The 12600-nt window shown below is 46.8% G+C and overlaps 3 protein-coding genes across 3 annotated transcripts; all 3 read left to right on the forward strand.

Annotated features, from left to right (window-relative positions):
• The first annotated feature begins 501 nt into the window (after window positions 1-501).
• Window positions 502-4338, forward strand: LOC112877984 (protein MAIN-LIKE 1-like). Its single transcript, XM_025942359.1, has 8 exons — window positions 502-818; window positions 1715-1787; window positions 1858-2024; window positions 2115-2814; window positions 2900-3108; window positions 3227-3521; window positions 3603-3701; window positions 3790-4338. Exons 2-4 carry the CDS (start codon window positions 1716-1718, stop codon window positions 2596-2598), a joined length of 723 nt encoding a protein of 240 aa, XP_025798144.1. The 5' UTR covers window positions 502-818; window position 1715; the 3' UTR covers window positions 2599-2814; window positions 2900-3108; window positions 3227-3521; window positions 3603-3701; window positions 3790-4338.
• Window positions 4339-4950: 612 nt separating this feature from the next.
• LOC112876215 (dormancy-associated protein 1) lies at window positions 4951-6889 on the forward strand. The gene is made up of 3 exons (XM_025940272.1): window positions 4951-5166; window positions 5409-5634; window positions 6498-6889. Exons 1-3 carry the CDS (start codon window positions 5061-5063, stop codon window positions 6532-6534), a joined length of 369 nt encoding a protein of 122 aa, XP_025796057.1. The 5' UTR covers window positions 4951-5060; the 3' UTR covers window positions 6535-6889.
• Window positions 6890-7119: 230 nt separating this feature from the next.
• LOC112877070 (probable sodium/metabolite cotransporter BASS1, chloroplastic) lies at window positions 7120-12433 on the forward strand. Its single transcript, XM_025941272.1, has 8 exons — window positions 7120-8646; window positions 9300-9388; window positions 9664-9757; window positions 9838-9871; window positions 11120-11174; window positions 11257-11340; window positions 11415-11702; window positions 11916-12433. The coding sequence occupies exons 1-8, from the start codon at window positions 8247-8249 to the stop codon at window positions 12066-12068; spliced, it is 1197 nt and encodes a 398-aa protein (XP_025797057.1). The 5' UTR covers window positions 7120-8246; the 3' UTR covers window positions 12069-12433.
• The last annotated feature ends 167 nt before the right edge of the window (window positions 12434-12600 follow it).

Raw genomic sequence — 12600 nt, forward strand, 5'->3', positions numbered from 1 at the left:
ATTGAGCATCGGTTCTACCGGTTTGATTCGTGAGAGCGCTGGGCCTAAAAGTGTGGAGTGGAACACAAGGTAGGCAGGAGCAGGGCGTGGGGTTGGGGGGGGGGGTGGGGGGGAGGGCGTTCTGGCCCGTCCGTCGCGGCCACCTGTTTGTTTGGTTTGGTCTTCGCTGCTCCGTTTCTCTCCATTTCGGGCCACCTGCGGAACAATCGAGTTGAATCTCGCCAGCCCATTCGGCGGGAGGAATCTGCGTGTCGCCTCGCGGCCCGGCACCTCGCCGTCGCAGGCAGGTGAGGGTAGGGGACCCGTGGCGGGCGCCGGGCGGGCATCGAGCTAGATGAGGAGGCGAGCCAATTCGGTCTTCCCTGCCTGGCCGCCTCGCCCGCCCGCCACGTCTGACGCACGCGCCCATCAGGTCGGGTCGGGGGATATTTTGGCCGCGCTCCATCCAAGAGAGGAAGTATCCAACGCCCTCTCGAGCATGCGGGCCCCCGGCGCCGGTCCGCAGTCCGCTCCCTCCATTCTTATCCACTTCGCTGCGTCACCCCTCCTAGCGCTTGGGTGCGCTCACCACTAGGTCAAGGAAGGTTCGGTGCCTGGGCTCAAAATTACCCGCCCGTTCTAGATCGAGTCACCCCACTCACACTCCCTCCACCTCTCTTGTCGCTACAGCTCGTGGTCTGTATTTTTTACATTTTAACCCTTTCTCTGTTCTTCTCCTCCAGACAGAGGGACCGCTCTCCTCCACGGCACCCCCTCCTCCAATCCGACCAAATCTGGCCGAATCGAAGCGGGGAAGCTTCGGATCTGCGTTCAACAAGGTGAACTCCCTCCCCTCCCTCGTTTTTGTCCGACGGAATTGATCGTATTGCCCACATTTTGAGCAACCCTAAATTGGGGCTAAGTGCTAAGGATTTGATATTGGTTAGTATTTGTTTGGAATTGGTTATGTACATGCTATTGCTAGTGATTGTAGATGATATATCTTTAGTTTTTGTTGGTAGTTTCTATGATTATTCAATGAAAAATGCATATGTTTGGTGGGGGTATTAATACTCTGGAGGTACGGGTCCATTTTCTTTAGTTTCCATTATTTGATCCTGTCATGATCATGATTTAAGTCCTATATTTTCTCCCAGCCTGTTTGGTGTTTACATGAATATTTGGTCTCTATTGCAAACTGCATGAACCCATCGCTAGCTTTTAAATAGAAGTATGAAATTAGAGATCTTTATCTTTGTCATTAATGATTCTCTGAAGACTTATACTTTAGTTAATTCATTAGATGCGATAGCCTAATACTTTTGTAGCATAAACCAGAGCTGAGGTTGTTTGTTTCATCCACTAGACAAAACTGTGGTTTCAGATTACAAGAAAACCAAAGAAAAAATAGGCAGCACTGGTTTATAAAAGGTAATTGATCTAGGTCATTTATAATTTTGTGCTTATGTAAGGATAGCACCATTACCCCACAGATCACACATATGCGCTGCAGTTGCTATGCTCACTGTGCGCACTTGTGTATCAGCAAGATGACATTTTTGACATATAGCTTGAAGAATCAAGAGTCGTTATTGACATGCTTGTTCTGAAAATCTCTTTATTGGCATCTGGTCAAAAGTACTTCTTCTTGTCCTTTATTTCCACGGTGGCACAATTATCTGATATTCACCATGACATACAATACCTCTTGACATGCTTGTTTTTTGAAATGCAGGATGGCGGAATACCGATTGTTGAATCAGTTCTACGAGAAGGACCATAGGGCTAGGCTGATCAAGCATGATCAGGTATATTCCTTTGTTCTCGGACTACATTTAACGCTAATATTGCTTCACATATGTAATAGTTTTTCTACAGGTCCTTCCTATCCTTCGACCGCGAACCCATGATTGGTCGCAGGTTATGGTGTACGACCACCGATACACACCACTCCTTCAGCGTGCCGGACTGCATGTCATCGCCAACCTTGTTCGGCGTGGCATGCCTACATTCAACCCCGCTGCTCTTACTGCTCTCATCGATAGGTAAATGACCTATTCAATATGCCTTGCATGCCATATGGAACTCTTTTTGCACTTTCACAATGATTCTAACCTTTTTATGCAACTTTTCAGGTGGCGGCCAGAGACTCACGGTTTCCACCTACCGTGTGGGGAGATGACGATCACATTGCAAGATGTGGCCATGCTCTTAGGTTTGCCGATCCAAGGCAATCTTGTGATTGGTCCTGCAGTGTCTGACGGTTGGCGTGAACGAGTTGAGCAGTTCTTGGGGACACAATTGGAAGTACGTGAGGAGGGCAGACACGGCCGCGTATCTGGAGTTCGCTTGCTCTGGTTGAGGGCCATCTTTGGAAGTTGTCCGGACGACGCCGATGAAGCGACAGTGACGTTCCACGGCAGGGCTTGGGTGGTGCTGCATATGTTTGGGTCAGTCCTGTTTCCTGACGGTATGGGTGACTCGGCTTCGTGGATGTACATCCACTGTCTTCATGACTGGGACGAGGCTGGAGGGTATAGTTGGGGCTCGGCGGTCCTAAGCTTCTTGTACAGACAGCTTTGTGAGGCATGCAGACGCCACACGCCGAATTCTACATAGTCGGGATGCATGTTCCTCCTTCAGTTGTGGATGTGGTCCCGACTACCAGTTGGTAGACCCAGGGTGCTTTAGCCTCGTCCGTGGCACCCTCTTGGTGTGGACGAGTTGGGCCCTACAGTGGTGTACCTTTGGGATAACGTGGCGTCTCCGTACGCGACGACTCAACACACGTACGTGGAGTACAACAACGAGTTGGACGCCCTCAACCCTTCTACAGTAAGCATCGATTGGGTGCCATCCTTCTTTTGCTATCATCGTTTTACATATGTCCATTACTAACTTCTTTACAATTTTGTGACAGGTCGTCTGGGAGCCGTACTTGGACCCTGAAGTACTTGGGATGCCTCTCAACCCAATGTGCACGCAAGATCAAGAGTTGTTCACCATTAGGTGCCCTTTGATTTGTTTCTACGCCGTGGAGATTCACCTGCCTCACAGAGTGGCCTGTCAGTTTGGGTTCAAGCAAATTTGCCCGCATGAGGAGCTTTCGATCAACATCGACTGTGACAAGTAAGTATCATTCGTCTAAACTTTTGTATCGACTACTTTGGACCTTGCTGACAATCGCAACAATTTTGTTATAGGTTTGATCGGGACCTTGCTGACAATCGCAACAATTTTGTTATAGGTTTGATCGGGTGCGCCAAAGAAAAGTGACAGACTTTGCTCATCACCACCATGACATGGTTGACTGGTGGAGGCGCATAGAGGATAGCCCTAGACTAGGTGGTCCCTCTCATAGCAGAGCTAACTTCCGGCAATACTTGGCATGGTACCACAGTGCTACACGGTACAAGCTACGTCAGAAGTGGATGGGAGATGACTACGCAGATATAGCTTCCTCCAAGGATGAGGACACCAGTTACGACATCCGAACTAGAGAGTGCACTGTAGTGGAGATCACACCCATCCTTGATAGAGTGGTAAGCATTAACTTCTAATTGAGTGTACTTTGATATAATGTGTCCCCTTGCTACACGAGCTCACTATTTTGTACTATGCAGGGTTCTTCAGTTATGCGGTCCGTGCACAATATTGATAACACTCTACGCTACCCAATTGGCAGTCCGGGGAACGGGGGGCGCATGAGGGAGATGTTGGAGGTTCGATGACGTAATTTCATTTATGATTCTTTTTGTTGCAAATACAAACACTCGCTAAATTTCAGATTCGTTGGTGCCTTTCTTGCAGAAGTTGCAGAGGCGCCTCCGTAGAACTGCGGCTCGCTGCGGATGCTGTTGCGCAGTGTCCACCGATGTGGCAGTGCCTTCCTTGTCTCACCGATCGAGGGCCTCCACAGCCTCAGCTACAGCAACACCATCGTCTCACAGAAGCGCACATTAGTCGGTCATGCCCAGCTCCTCACGTACAGCCAATTTCAGCAACCACCAGGACGATGAGGACGAGGGCAATGAGGATGAGACCGAGGATGATGATGCCGATCAGCCGCAGGACTATGATGAGATTGGAACTTCGCAGCTCCAAGATGCTCCTTGCGCTACTCAGCCTACACCTCGTCGATGCCGCCCTCCTGCTCGTCACATGCTAGGCACTAATGCACTTGCAGGGGTAGCAGACGGTCCAAGAGGAACTGATTTGTGCTTTTCAGTAGTTGTTCATACGTTTTTCTGAACTTATGTGTGCTTATTCCGGAACCTTAGTTCTCAATCTGAACTTAGTTGAGACCATGTTCTGAAAATAGTGATGTGCTGTTTCTGTTCGGAATTTCTGAATTTTCAATGCTGTTTGTGAGTGAAGATGCTGCTTAGCAACTTTTGGAAAGGTCTGCAGCACGGCGCCAAACGATTTGGCGTTGTACTACCACAACATGGCGGAGCCAGAGCCTTTGGCGCCGAGCTACGGAAGAGGGAAGGGTAAGGTGCATGGAAGTTATGTCCTATGCACGGCGCCGCAGAAGTTAGCGCCGTGCTAACACAATACGGCGCCATGGGCACAGGCGCCGTTTCTCAACCTCAGCATCATGGCGACATGATCTTTGGCTCTGTGCTTTTGACTTTCGCCACTGTGTTTTTCCACGTGGATGCCAACATGGCAAAACACGGTGGCGAGGGTTAAAAAAGCACGGCGCTAAAGGTTACAGTTCCGTGCTGTTATACAAGGACGCTATGACTTTTGGTGCCGTGTTGAGGGTTTATTTTTGAAAATCTTTCCGCCAGGGGTTGTAATGTAAAAACTTACGAAGAAATGGCTAAAACGCAAAAAAAGAAAAGGGGGCTCCGGCTTCTCCTAGCTTCTAGCGACTACTGAGGTTACCACGTACTGACACCTCACGGTATCTTCACCCTGCCGGTGTCCGGACACTTCTCCCACCATGATTTAAAGAGAGGCCTCATCAGCTCTTCTCTCCTGTACCCGGACAGTGCTCCTTTTCCGTTAGTGAGCCAGTGATCAGTGGGTAGGTAACCTTCTGCCAGAGCCAAGAGGGAAGGAGGAAGGCGAAGATGCTGGAGAAGCTGTGGGACGACGTGGTGGCCGGGCCGCACCCGGAGACGGGGCTCGAGAAGCTCCGCAAGGCCACCATCTCCCGCCCGCTCGTCATCGACAAAGGTAGCTGCCGCCGGTGCTGGTTCAATTTTCCTACGCTAGCTAGTAGTAGCATGCAGTTTGGAACAAACTAACCGAGATGAACCATGCAACCGATCTGATGCGTAAGACAACGACAGATATACGTTCTTGATGAGGAACAAAAATTGTTAAAAGCGAACTAACAAAGCATCCTAGGCATATTAATAAGGTGTACGCATATGATGGTCTTGCGTTAAGAACTAACAAAAGAATTTGTTGTCAAGGTGCGGACGCCGGGGGCGCCGCCGGCGGGAGCTACAAGCGTGCGCAGTCGATGCCGACGACCCCGACGACGCCGGGGACGCCGTCGTCGACGACGCCCCGCGGCGGCAGCAGCAACAGCAACGTGTGGCGCAGCGTGTTCCACCCGGGGAGCAACCTGGCCACCAAGAGCATGGGCGCCAACCTCTTCGACCGCCCGCAGCCCAACTCCCCCACCGTCTACGACTGGTAAGCGCCCGTATCACTACTACTAGTACAGCAGTAGTAATAAGGGGGTGTGTTTGGCCTCTGGGGTTTATTTTAATACTAAGGACTGATGTTTATTTTAATACTAAGGAGGTGAGTGGTTCTACGGTGTTTATTTTAAGCCATGTTTAAATATTTTAGAAGTATTAAATATAAACTAATGATAAAATAAATTTCATAACCTCTAGATTTATTCGTGAGACGAATCTATTAAATCTAATTAGTCAGTGATTAGCTCATGTGTTAATTAGGCTAAATAAGCTATAAGATTATGCAGTTAGTTTTATAATTAGTTTATATTTAGTTTTTTTAATTTTCGACGTGATACAGCCTAAAATAAGCTCTAGAAAATCAAATATCCTCTAAGCATGATGCTCTCTGCTCAGGCTCAGAGTCATGATAATGCTTCATGCTCTGATCCTTAACCAATTCACCACTATAGGCACCCAATAAGATGAAGAGTAAATACACCTAGGTCCCCAAATTTCTAGAAGGTATATCTGGATCCTGAATTTGCTAATCGGTTCACGTGCATTTTAAAAGTTTAGGGTTCTAGTTAAGACATCGAGATCGAGATAAATTTAGGAACGCAGGGTGTATTTTACTCATATGAAATTTTTTGAAACTATGAACTAGCCAGTGAAGTTAGTACTTTAATAAAAAAGCATGGATCCACTTCGCGCGCCGTGGTTTGCTCACGTGGCATGCCGCACCGTTTGGTTTAGCTGGAACGGATAAGGCCACACTGTTGAGTTTGCACAAGTAGCTCTAGCTAGCATTATCTTCTTTGAAAAGAATTCGCTGTGTCATTATCATGACTGGAAAATTGTTATCACGAATTTCAGGCTCTACAGCGACGAGACCAGGAGCAACCACCGCTAGATCGGAGACGAACGGTCCCTGTCGGGCGCCATGTTTGCTGGTCCTTGTGGTTATCTAAAAGGGGCACGCACTGTACTACACGTTGCTGTCCGAGGCTAAAAGACTTTGATTTACCGTTTGTTTTCTTCCTATGCTATGGAGTGAGTAATGCTTATACTAGTAGCAGTGGCCAGTTACGCTAACTCAGCTTGGCCGCTACCAAGCGGTAGCGACCAGCGGGCCAGTGGCTGGAACCCGCTTGGTGTGTACTAGCTTTTCTGAGTTTTCTCCATCTGTAAATATTTGCTTCAGTGCAATGGGACGTGTGAATTGTACTGCTTCTTCCATAGAGAAGATTCCGTTCTCTATTGCTCCAGCAGCGTTCTTTAAATGGTCCTCTAAAATAGAGAACGCTACAGGTTTTCTCTATATATGGAGATTTTCTCTCCTCTTCTCTATTTTTTCTTTACGTTTTAAACACTGAATTAAATAAAAATAAAATATATCCATAGTATTTGAGGTATGATAAATATATACGTAAAAAATTTGGAACAAAGTATGTTTCTAATATAGGAATGTTGTTGGAGAGAAATGAGATATAGAGGAGAGAATCTTGTAGAGAATTCTGTAAATGAAGGATTTAGAGAAGGATGTAAATGAAGGATATAGAGAAGGATACATAGAACGACGGTTGGAGATAGTCTTAACGTGGTAAAGATTTTAAAATCTAGGCTAGATAATTTAAGGGTGCTCTGGTGGTGGAGCCGGCCCCGGCTTGGCCTCCAGCGAAGGCCGCCACGTCAGCCCATCGATCCGTTCGGTAAATTAAAAAGGTCGCCACGTCGTCGCCAGGGAGGGAGGCTGCCGTGCCGGGCTTGGTGACCGTGACTCGTGACAGCAGCCGGGGACCGGGACAGATTTCTCCGGGCGAGGAAGAGGCCAACGCGAGCACTAGTTGCAAGCTTGCAACTGGTGCGAGGGGACTCGTTCTGATCCGGCTCGCGCGGCTGCAGATCAACTGTTGGGTGACGGTACAGGACGAGGCGAATGGCGCTCGAGTATTGGTCCACGAAGCCCAGCGATCAGACCTTGCTAGATGAGCTCTGAATCGTTCCGCGGGAGTACGTGTCGCCGGCGCCACCGGGCGCCGGGGCTCTGCCACCGCCAGCACGGCGGCGCTGCGGCGAGATGCCCAAAGCTCCCGTCGTGTCGCGGCGAGACGCCAAACCGGCTTCCGGGGCTCTCCGCTAATCTGCCATTCCAGTTTACAACCATCTACAGAAACGGACGCATACAGCAGCATCTATCTTCCACTCATGAGAAATCCATCAACGGTCGGCGTTGCACCGTAGATGCGGTCATGCACAAGCTGGATAGGAAGGTACGGTGAGGGTGAGCGCCAGAACCCGTTGGTGGAAGAAGCAAAAGAGCAACAGGAGATTCTGGAGTGACATTATTTTCAAAAAAAATTCTGGAGTGATATGAATATGATATGAAGTAAAACAGTTTTTGCCACATTTTATTATTCTAAGTACTCCACGGACCACGGAGTTGTTTGGGAAATTAGTTGGCCCCTGATCTCAAATTTTTTGACAAAAAATTGTCAAAAAAAAAAGAAGGCTGGGCCCTAATCTCTGGGCACACACTTCTCAGTTCTCACTCTACCCAGTCAAAGAAAAAGTCAACGGACGGTCAGTTACTCCTCCCTCCTTCCGTCCTGCCACTCCTGCGGCATGCCTCTCCTCCGCCCCGCGCCGCCGGCTCCCGCCGCCGCGGTAACCCTCCCCCGCCGCTGCCTCCTTACTGCCCGCAGCCGCCTCGATTCCCCCTCCGCCCCTCCGCCCCTCGCCTGCCTCCGCCTTCGCCCCGCCGCCCCACTCCGCGGCATCCCGCCGAGGACCGGGTGCCGCGCGGCCGCCGCCAATGCCGATGCCGATGCCGATGCGGCGCCCTCCCAGGGTCCAGGAGGCGACGGCGGCGCGCGGGGCGCGCTGGTGCGCCTCGGGGAGGCGCTGTCGCTGGGGTTCCCGGTGTGGGTGGCGTCGGCCTGCGCGATCGCGCTGTGGCGGCCGCCGGCCTTCCTCTGGGTCGGCCCCACCGCGCAGATGCTTGGCATCTCCTTCACGATGCTCGGTCCGTCCCTAGTTCCCTTCCCTTCCCCCTGCTAGTAGTACGTTTCCTGTCCCTGCCCACCCCCATGTTGCTGTCTCGTGTCACTTGCTGAAGTGGATTCAAACTCTAGCTCCCATGTGGAGTTGCTGTCGCTGTTGATGTTCTCTATTTGACGCTGTAAACAGCTGCTACTGATGGGACTAGCTGGCGTTCTGGGACACTGCGTTCCACATGCCGCAGTGCTTAGGCGGTGTGATCACTGAAATAAATTTGTAACCTGATACAAGGAAACTATAGCACCGAAATGAAAAACACGGACAACTGTACAATCCTGAGTACACTGGCACGATCAGGCTTCTCGCGATTCATATTCTCACTTTGGAACGGGCCCTGGCTTTCCATAAGCTGATCTTTTACTGTGAAATTACTGTGGAGGCAGCAAATCCTGAATTCTGGAACGGCTCATTCATTCCTTCAGTCCATGGATTGAATTGGTGCTGCTATGATTAGCTGGACCTTCTCCTCACTTTTTTTGTCACTTGTACATGTAGATACTGAACGGTGAACTGTGTTGATTTTCATGTGTCTGAACATGTTATTTACCCTTGGTTTCATTTGCTGGCCATGGTATTTATGATTGGATAATTAATACATGATTTAATCTGTATCTGCAGGGATGGGAATGACATTGACTCTGGATGACCTCAAAACCGCACTATTGATGCCAAGGGAGTTAGCTGCTGGATTTATATTGCAATACACGGTCAGTACCCCACTTTATTTAGTGGGTTATTGTGGTTTTAAGTGGATTAAGAACCATAACAATAATAAAACAATCCTGTTTTCATCTATGTTGTCTATGAGTAGATTGTTCTCCTTACAAGTTACAATGACATTATAAATCTCGCCTTGTAAAAGCTGGTGCATCTTCTATTCATTAGTCCTTATAATTGGTGATCACAAGGATTTTTTTTTCTGTATTATATGTTTTGCCACTCCATGTGCAACAAAAATCCAGAGTAAGTGATTTATGTACAGGTGATGCCACTGTCAGGATTTTTGGTGAGCAAGCTGTTGAAATTGCCTGCCCATTATGCTGCTGGACTGATTTTAGTGTCATGTTGCCCTGGAGGTGTGTGTGTGCTGCACTCCTTTTTTCTGTCTATAGATTTGATACCAGCTCTTAAACTGAGAAGATAATTATATCTGCAGGTACAGCAAGTAACATTGTGACCTATTTAGCAAGGTAATGAAAAAATAAATAAATTGTCATGTCGATAATACATGCCATCATGAGTTTTTTTACAACTTAAAACACTAGTCATCTGGTTGGTGACATTCATTCTGATTTCCGAGCTTGTTCATTTAAATATGTTCAGATATATGAAATATTGTAGAAATTTTGTTTCAACTGAGGATAGGAATAAACAAATTCACAGGCAGTAAAGGGATACATGGACATGGACTTGAGTAGAAGACAAAAAGAATCTTTGAGGGTTTCAGGATCTGGAATCTTAGTGACCTCTGAATCTCTGATGCCTGGTTTGGGTTTAGTGAATCCTTTACCCATTTGAGCTCACATTCCAATATGTTTTCTAGTTACTCTAGTTACATCTGTATTTATATCCCTCTTTCTAGTATATTCGGAGTCAAGTATCTTGGAAAAACTGTTGCTAGTTCAACATCTTCAGTTAGCACTCTTAACAATCTTTGTGATCTCCAGTTTTTCTGGAGCCAGTCTTTCTCTTACCTGGCCCATTGTTAACTGCTAACACCTAATGGAGATGAAAGTTCGTCTTTCGAATTATTTGAACATGACTCAAGTTCTATTTTATTGGATTCACAGAGGCATCTTTTGAACATAGTTAACCAGCTTGTTCTGCTAATAAGTGGCCAAAATCAGCTAGAACCAGAACAAGTTAAAGCATTTCCTTGTGCTTTACTATCTCATCTCGATCATGGTATCATAGTCTAGCCATTAGAACATTATTGACAGTTCTGACCAGTTTAAAATAAATTATTATGGCTTTATAGTTACTGACTGTTTTTTGTTTAGAATAATGATGATAAAGTCGAATGGTGGCCAGATGCTGTATATCTGTGGTTGGGCAACAAGACTATCTTTGATATGTTCAAATCATGTAAATATCAACTTTAAGATTGCTCGTCGCCCATAAAGGTGCATTATGAACCTGCAAGGTCTAATTGAGTGGTACATCCAGTGCCTTATGATATAGGTTAGCCATAGTATCCAATCTATCTGATTGGAATTATACTATATGTGTAATACCCAGTGATTCAGAAATGTTGGCAGAACGATATATTTCAAGTGAATAATGAATGTCAATATGGTGAATATCTCGATTTATTTAGTGTACATAACCAACTAGGAAGCAAATAGTCAAAATTCAGGAGAAGCATTTCCAGGGAATTTATTTTATCTTCAGTAATCAATGGAAAGTAAAACTTAGATAAATTAATGTCCATATTGCAGGGCAAATGTTGCTCTTTCGGTGCTGATGACGGCAACAAGCACTTTCGCTGCAGCTGTAATGTGCCACTCTCACATCTGTATCCTTCGACTTGGCTGCTAATCTTTTCCTTTTCTTCACATCCTGCTCCCTGATGCAGTTCATGACTCCTCTTCTGACATCCAAACTTGCTGGACAATATGTTGCAGTAGATCCAATGGGACTGTTTGTGTCCACATCTCAGGTACTGTAAATTTTAAATCTCATCTGTTTTACATTTTCTTTGACCCCTGATTTATGTTGATACGTATTATACAGGTTGTCCTCGCACCTGTCCTGTTGGGTGCTCTACTTAATCAGTACTGCAATGGTTTGGTTCAATTAGTGTCCCCCTTGATGCCCTTCATTGCTGTAGCAACAGTAGCCGTTCTCTGTGGCAATGCTATTGCACAGAATGCTTCAGCTATCCTATCATCTGGGGTGCAAGTAGTTTTATCTGTTGGTTGCTTGCATGCATGTGGCTTTTTCTTTGGCTATGTTCTTTCCAGAATACTTGGCATTGATATCTCTTCGGCAAGAACAATCTCTATAGAGGTTGGGATGCAGGTAATTGATGTAGAAGTATCATATCATTATCTTATTTTGCATACAGATGATTTGAAAGTTTTTATTTCATTCTATAGAAGCAACTCTTCATCTCTTGCCTGGCTAACCAAGCACCTAACCAAGGATATATATGTCACCAACGTTATGCCGTTCCAATTTCCTACCACATCCGTGTTATTTACATATCTCTCACTGAATTTCCTATCAATTCAGAACTCTGTGCTGGGCGTAGTCCTTGCAACCAAGCATTTCGGCAATCCCCTCACGGCAGTTCCATGTGCTGTTTCGAGCATCTGCCACTCGGTCTACGGCAGCATTGTAGCTGGGATCTGGAGGTCTATGCCCCCCACCGACAAGGGAGAATGATGAGTTAACATTGTCATTTGTCAACAACCTGGATTTTCTGTTCTCCTGGTGGATGAAGGATTATACCCTGTTGGAATAAACGTTGATGAGATCAGCCAGTGGTTACGCCATGAGCAGCAGTAGTTTTGTCTTTGATCAGCTGCAGTGAACGCAGCACAGTGGTGTTCAGCTCACCACCAGGCTTGCATTACAGGTTATTTCATTTGTTTCTAGGTGGTGCCCTGAACTTCGTCAGGTGTTTATTCAGTATTTTCATATGTTCTCGCAAATGTCGATGGATAATTATGGTCTCATTGTACTTGGAAAGTTTAGTCGTTGGATACATGGTTGCTGGGGAGATTCACCATGGTAGTATGTTTATTACATCTGAGACTGTTGGTTACCATCTTAGTGTTACGCCTTTTTTGTAATAAGTGTTACGCTTGTTAACACTCCCTCCAGCCAACCAGTGTCCTCTGCGTCAGCCATGAATTGGGTCCATTAACGTTAAGGAGAGACATTTCCACCTCACACTGTCACACATCAACACAGA

This window comes from Panicum hallii, chromosome 9, assembly GCF_002211085.1.
Source record: "Panicum hallii strain FIL2 chromosome 9, PHallii_v3.1, whole genome shotgun sequence".
NCBI classification, from domain to species: Eukaryota; Viridiplantae; Streptophyta; class Magnoliopsida; order Poales; family Poaceae; genus Panicum; species Panicum hallii.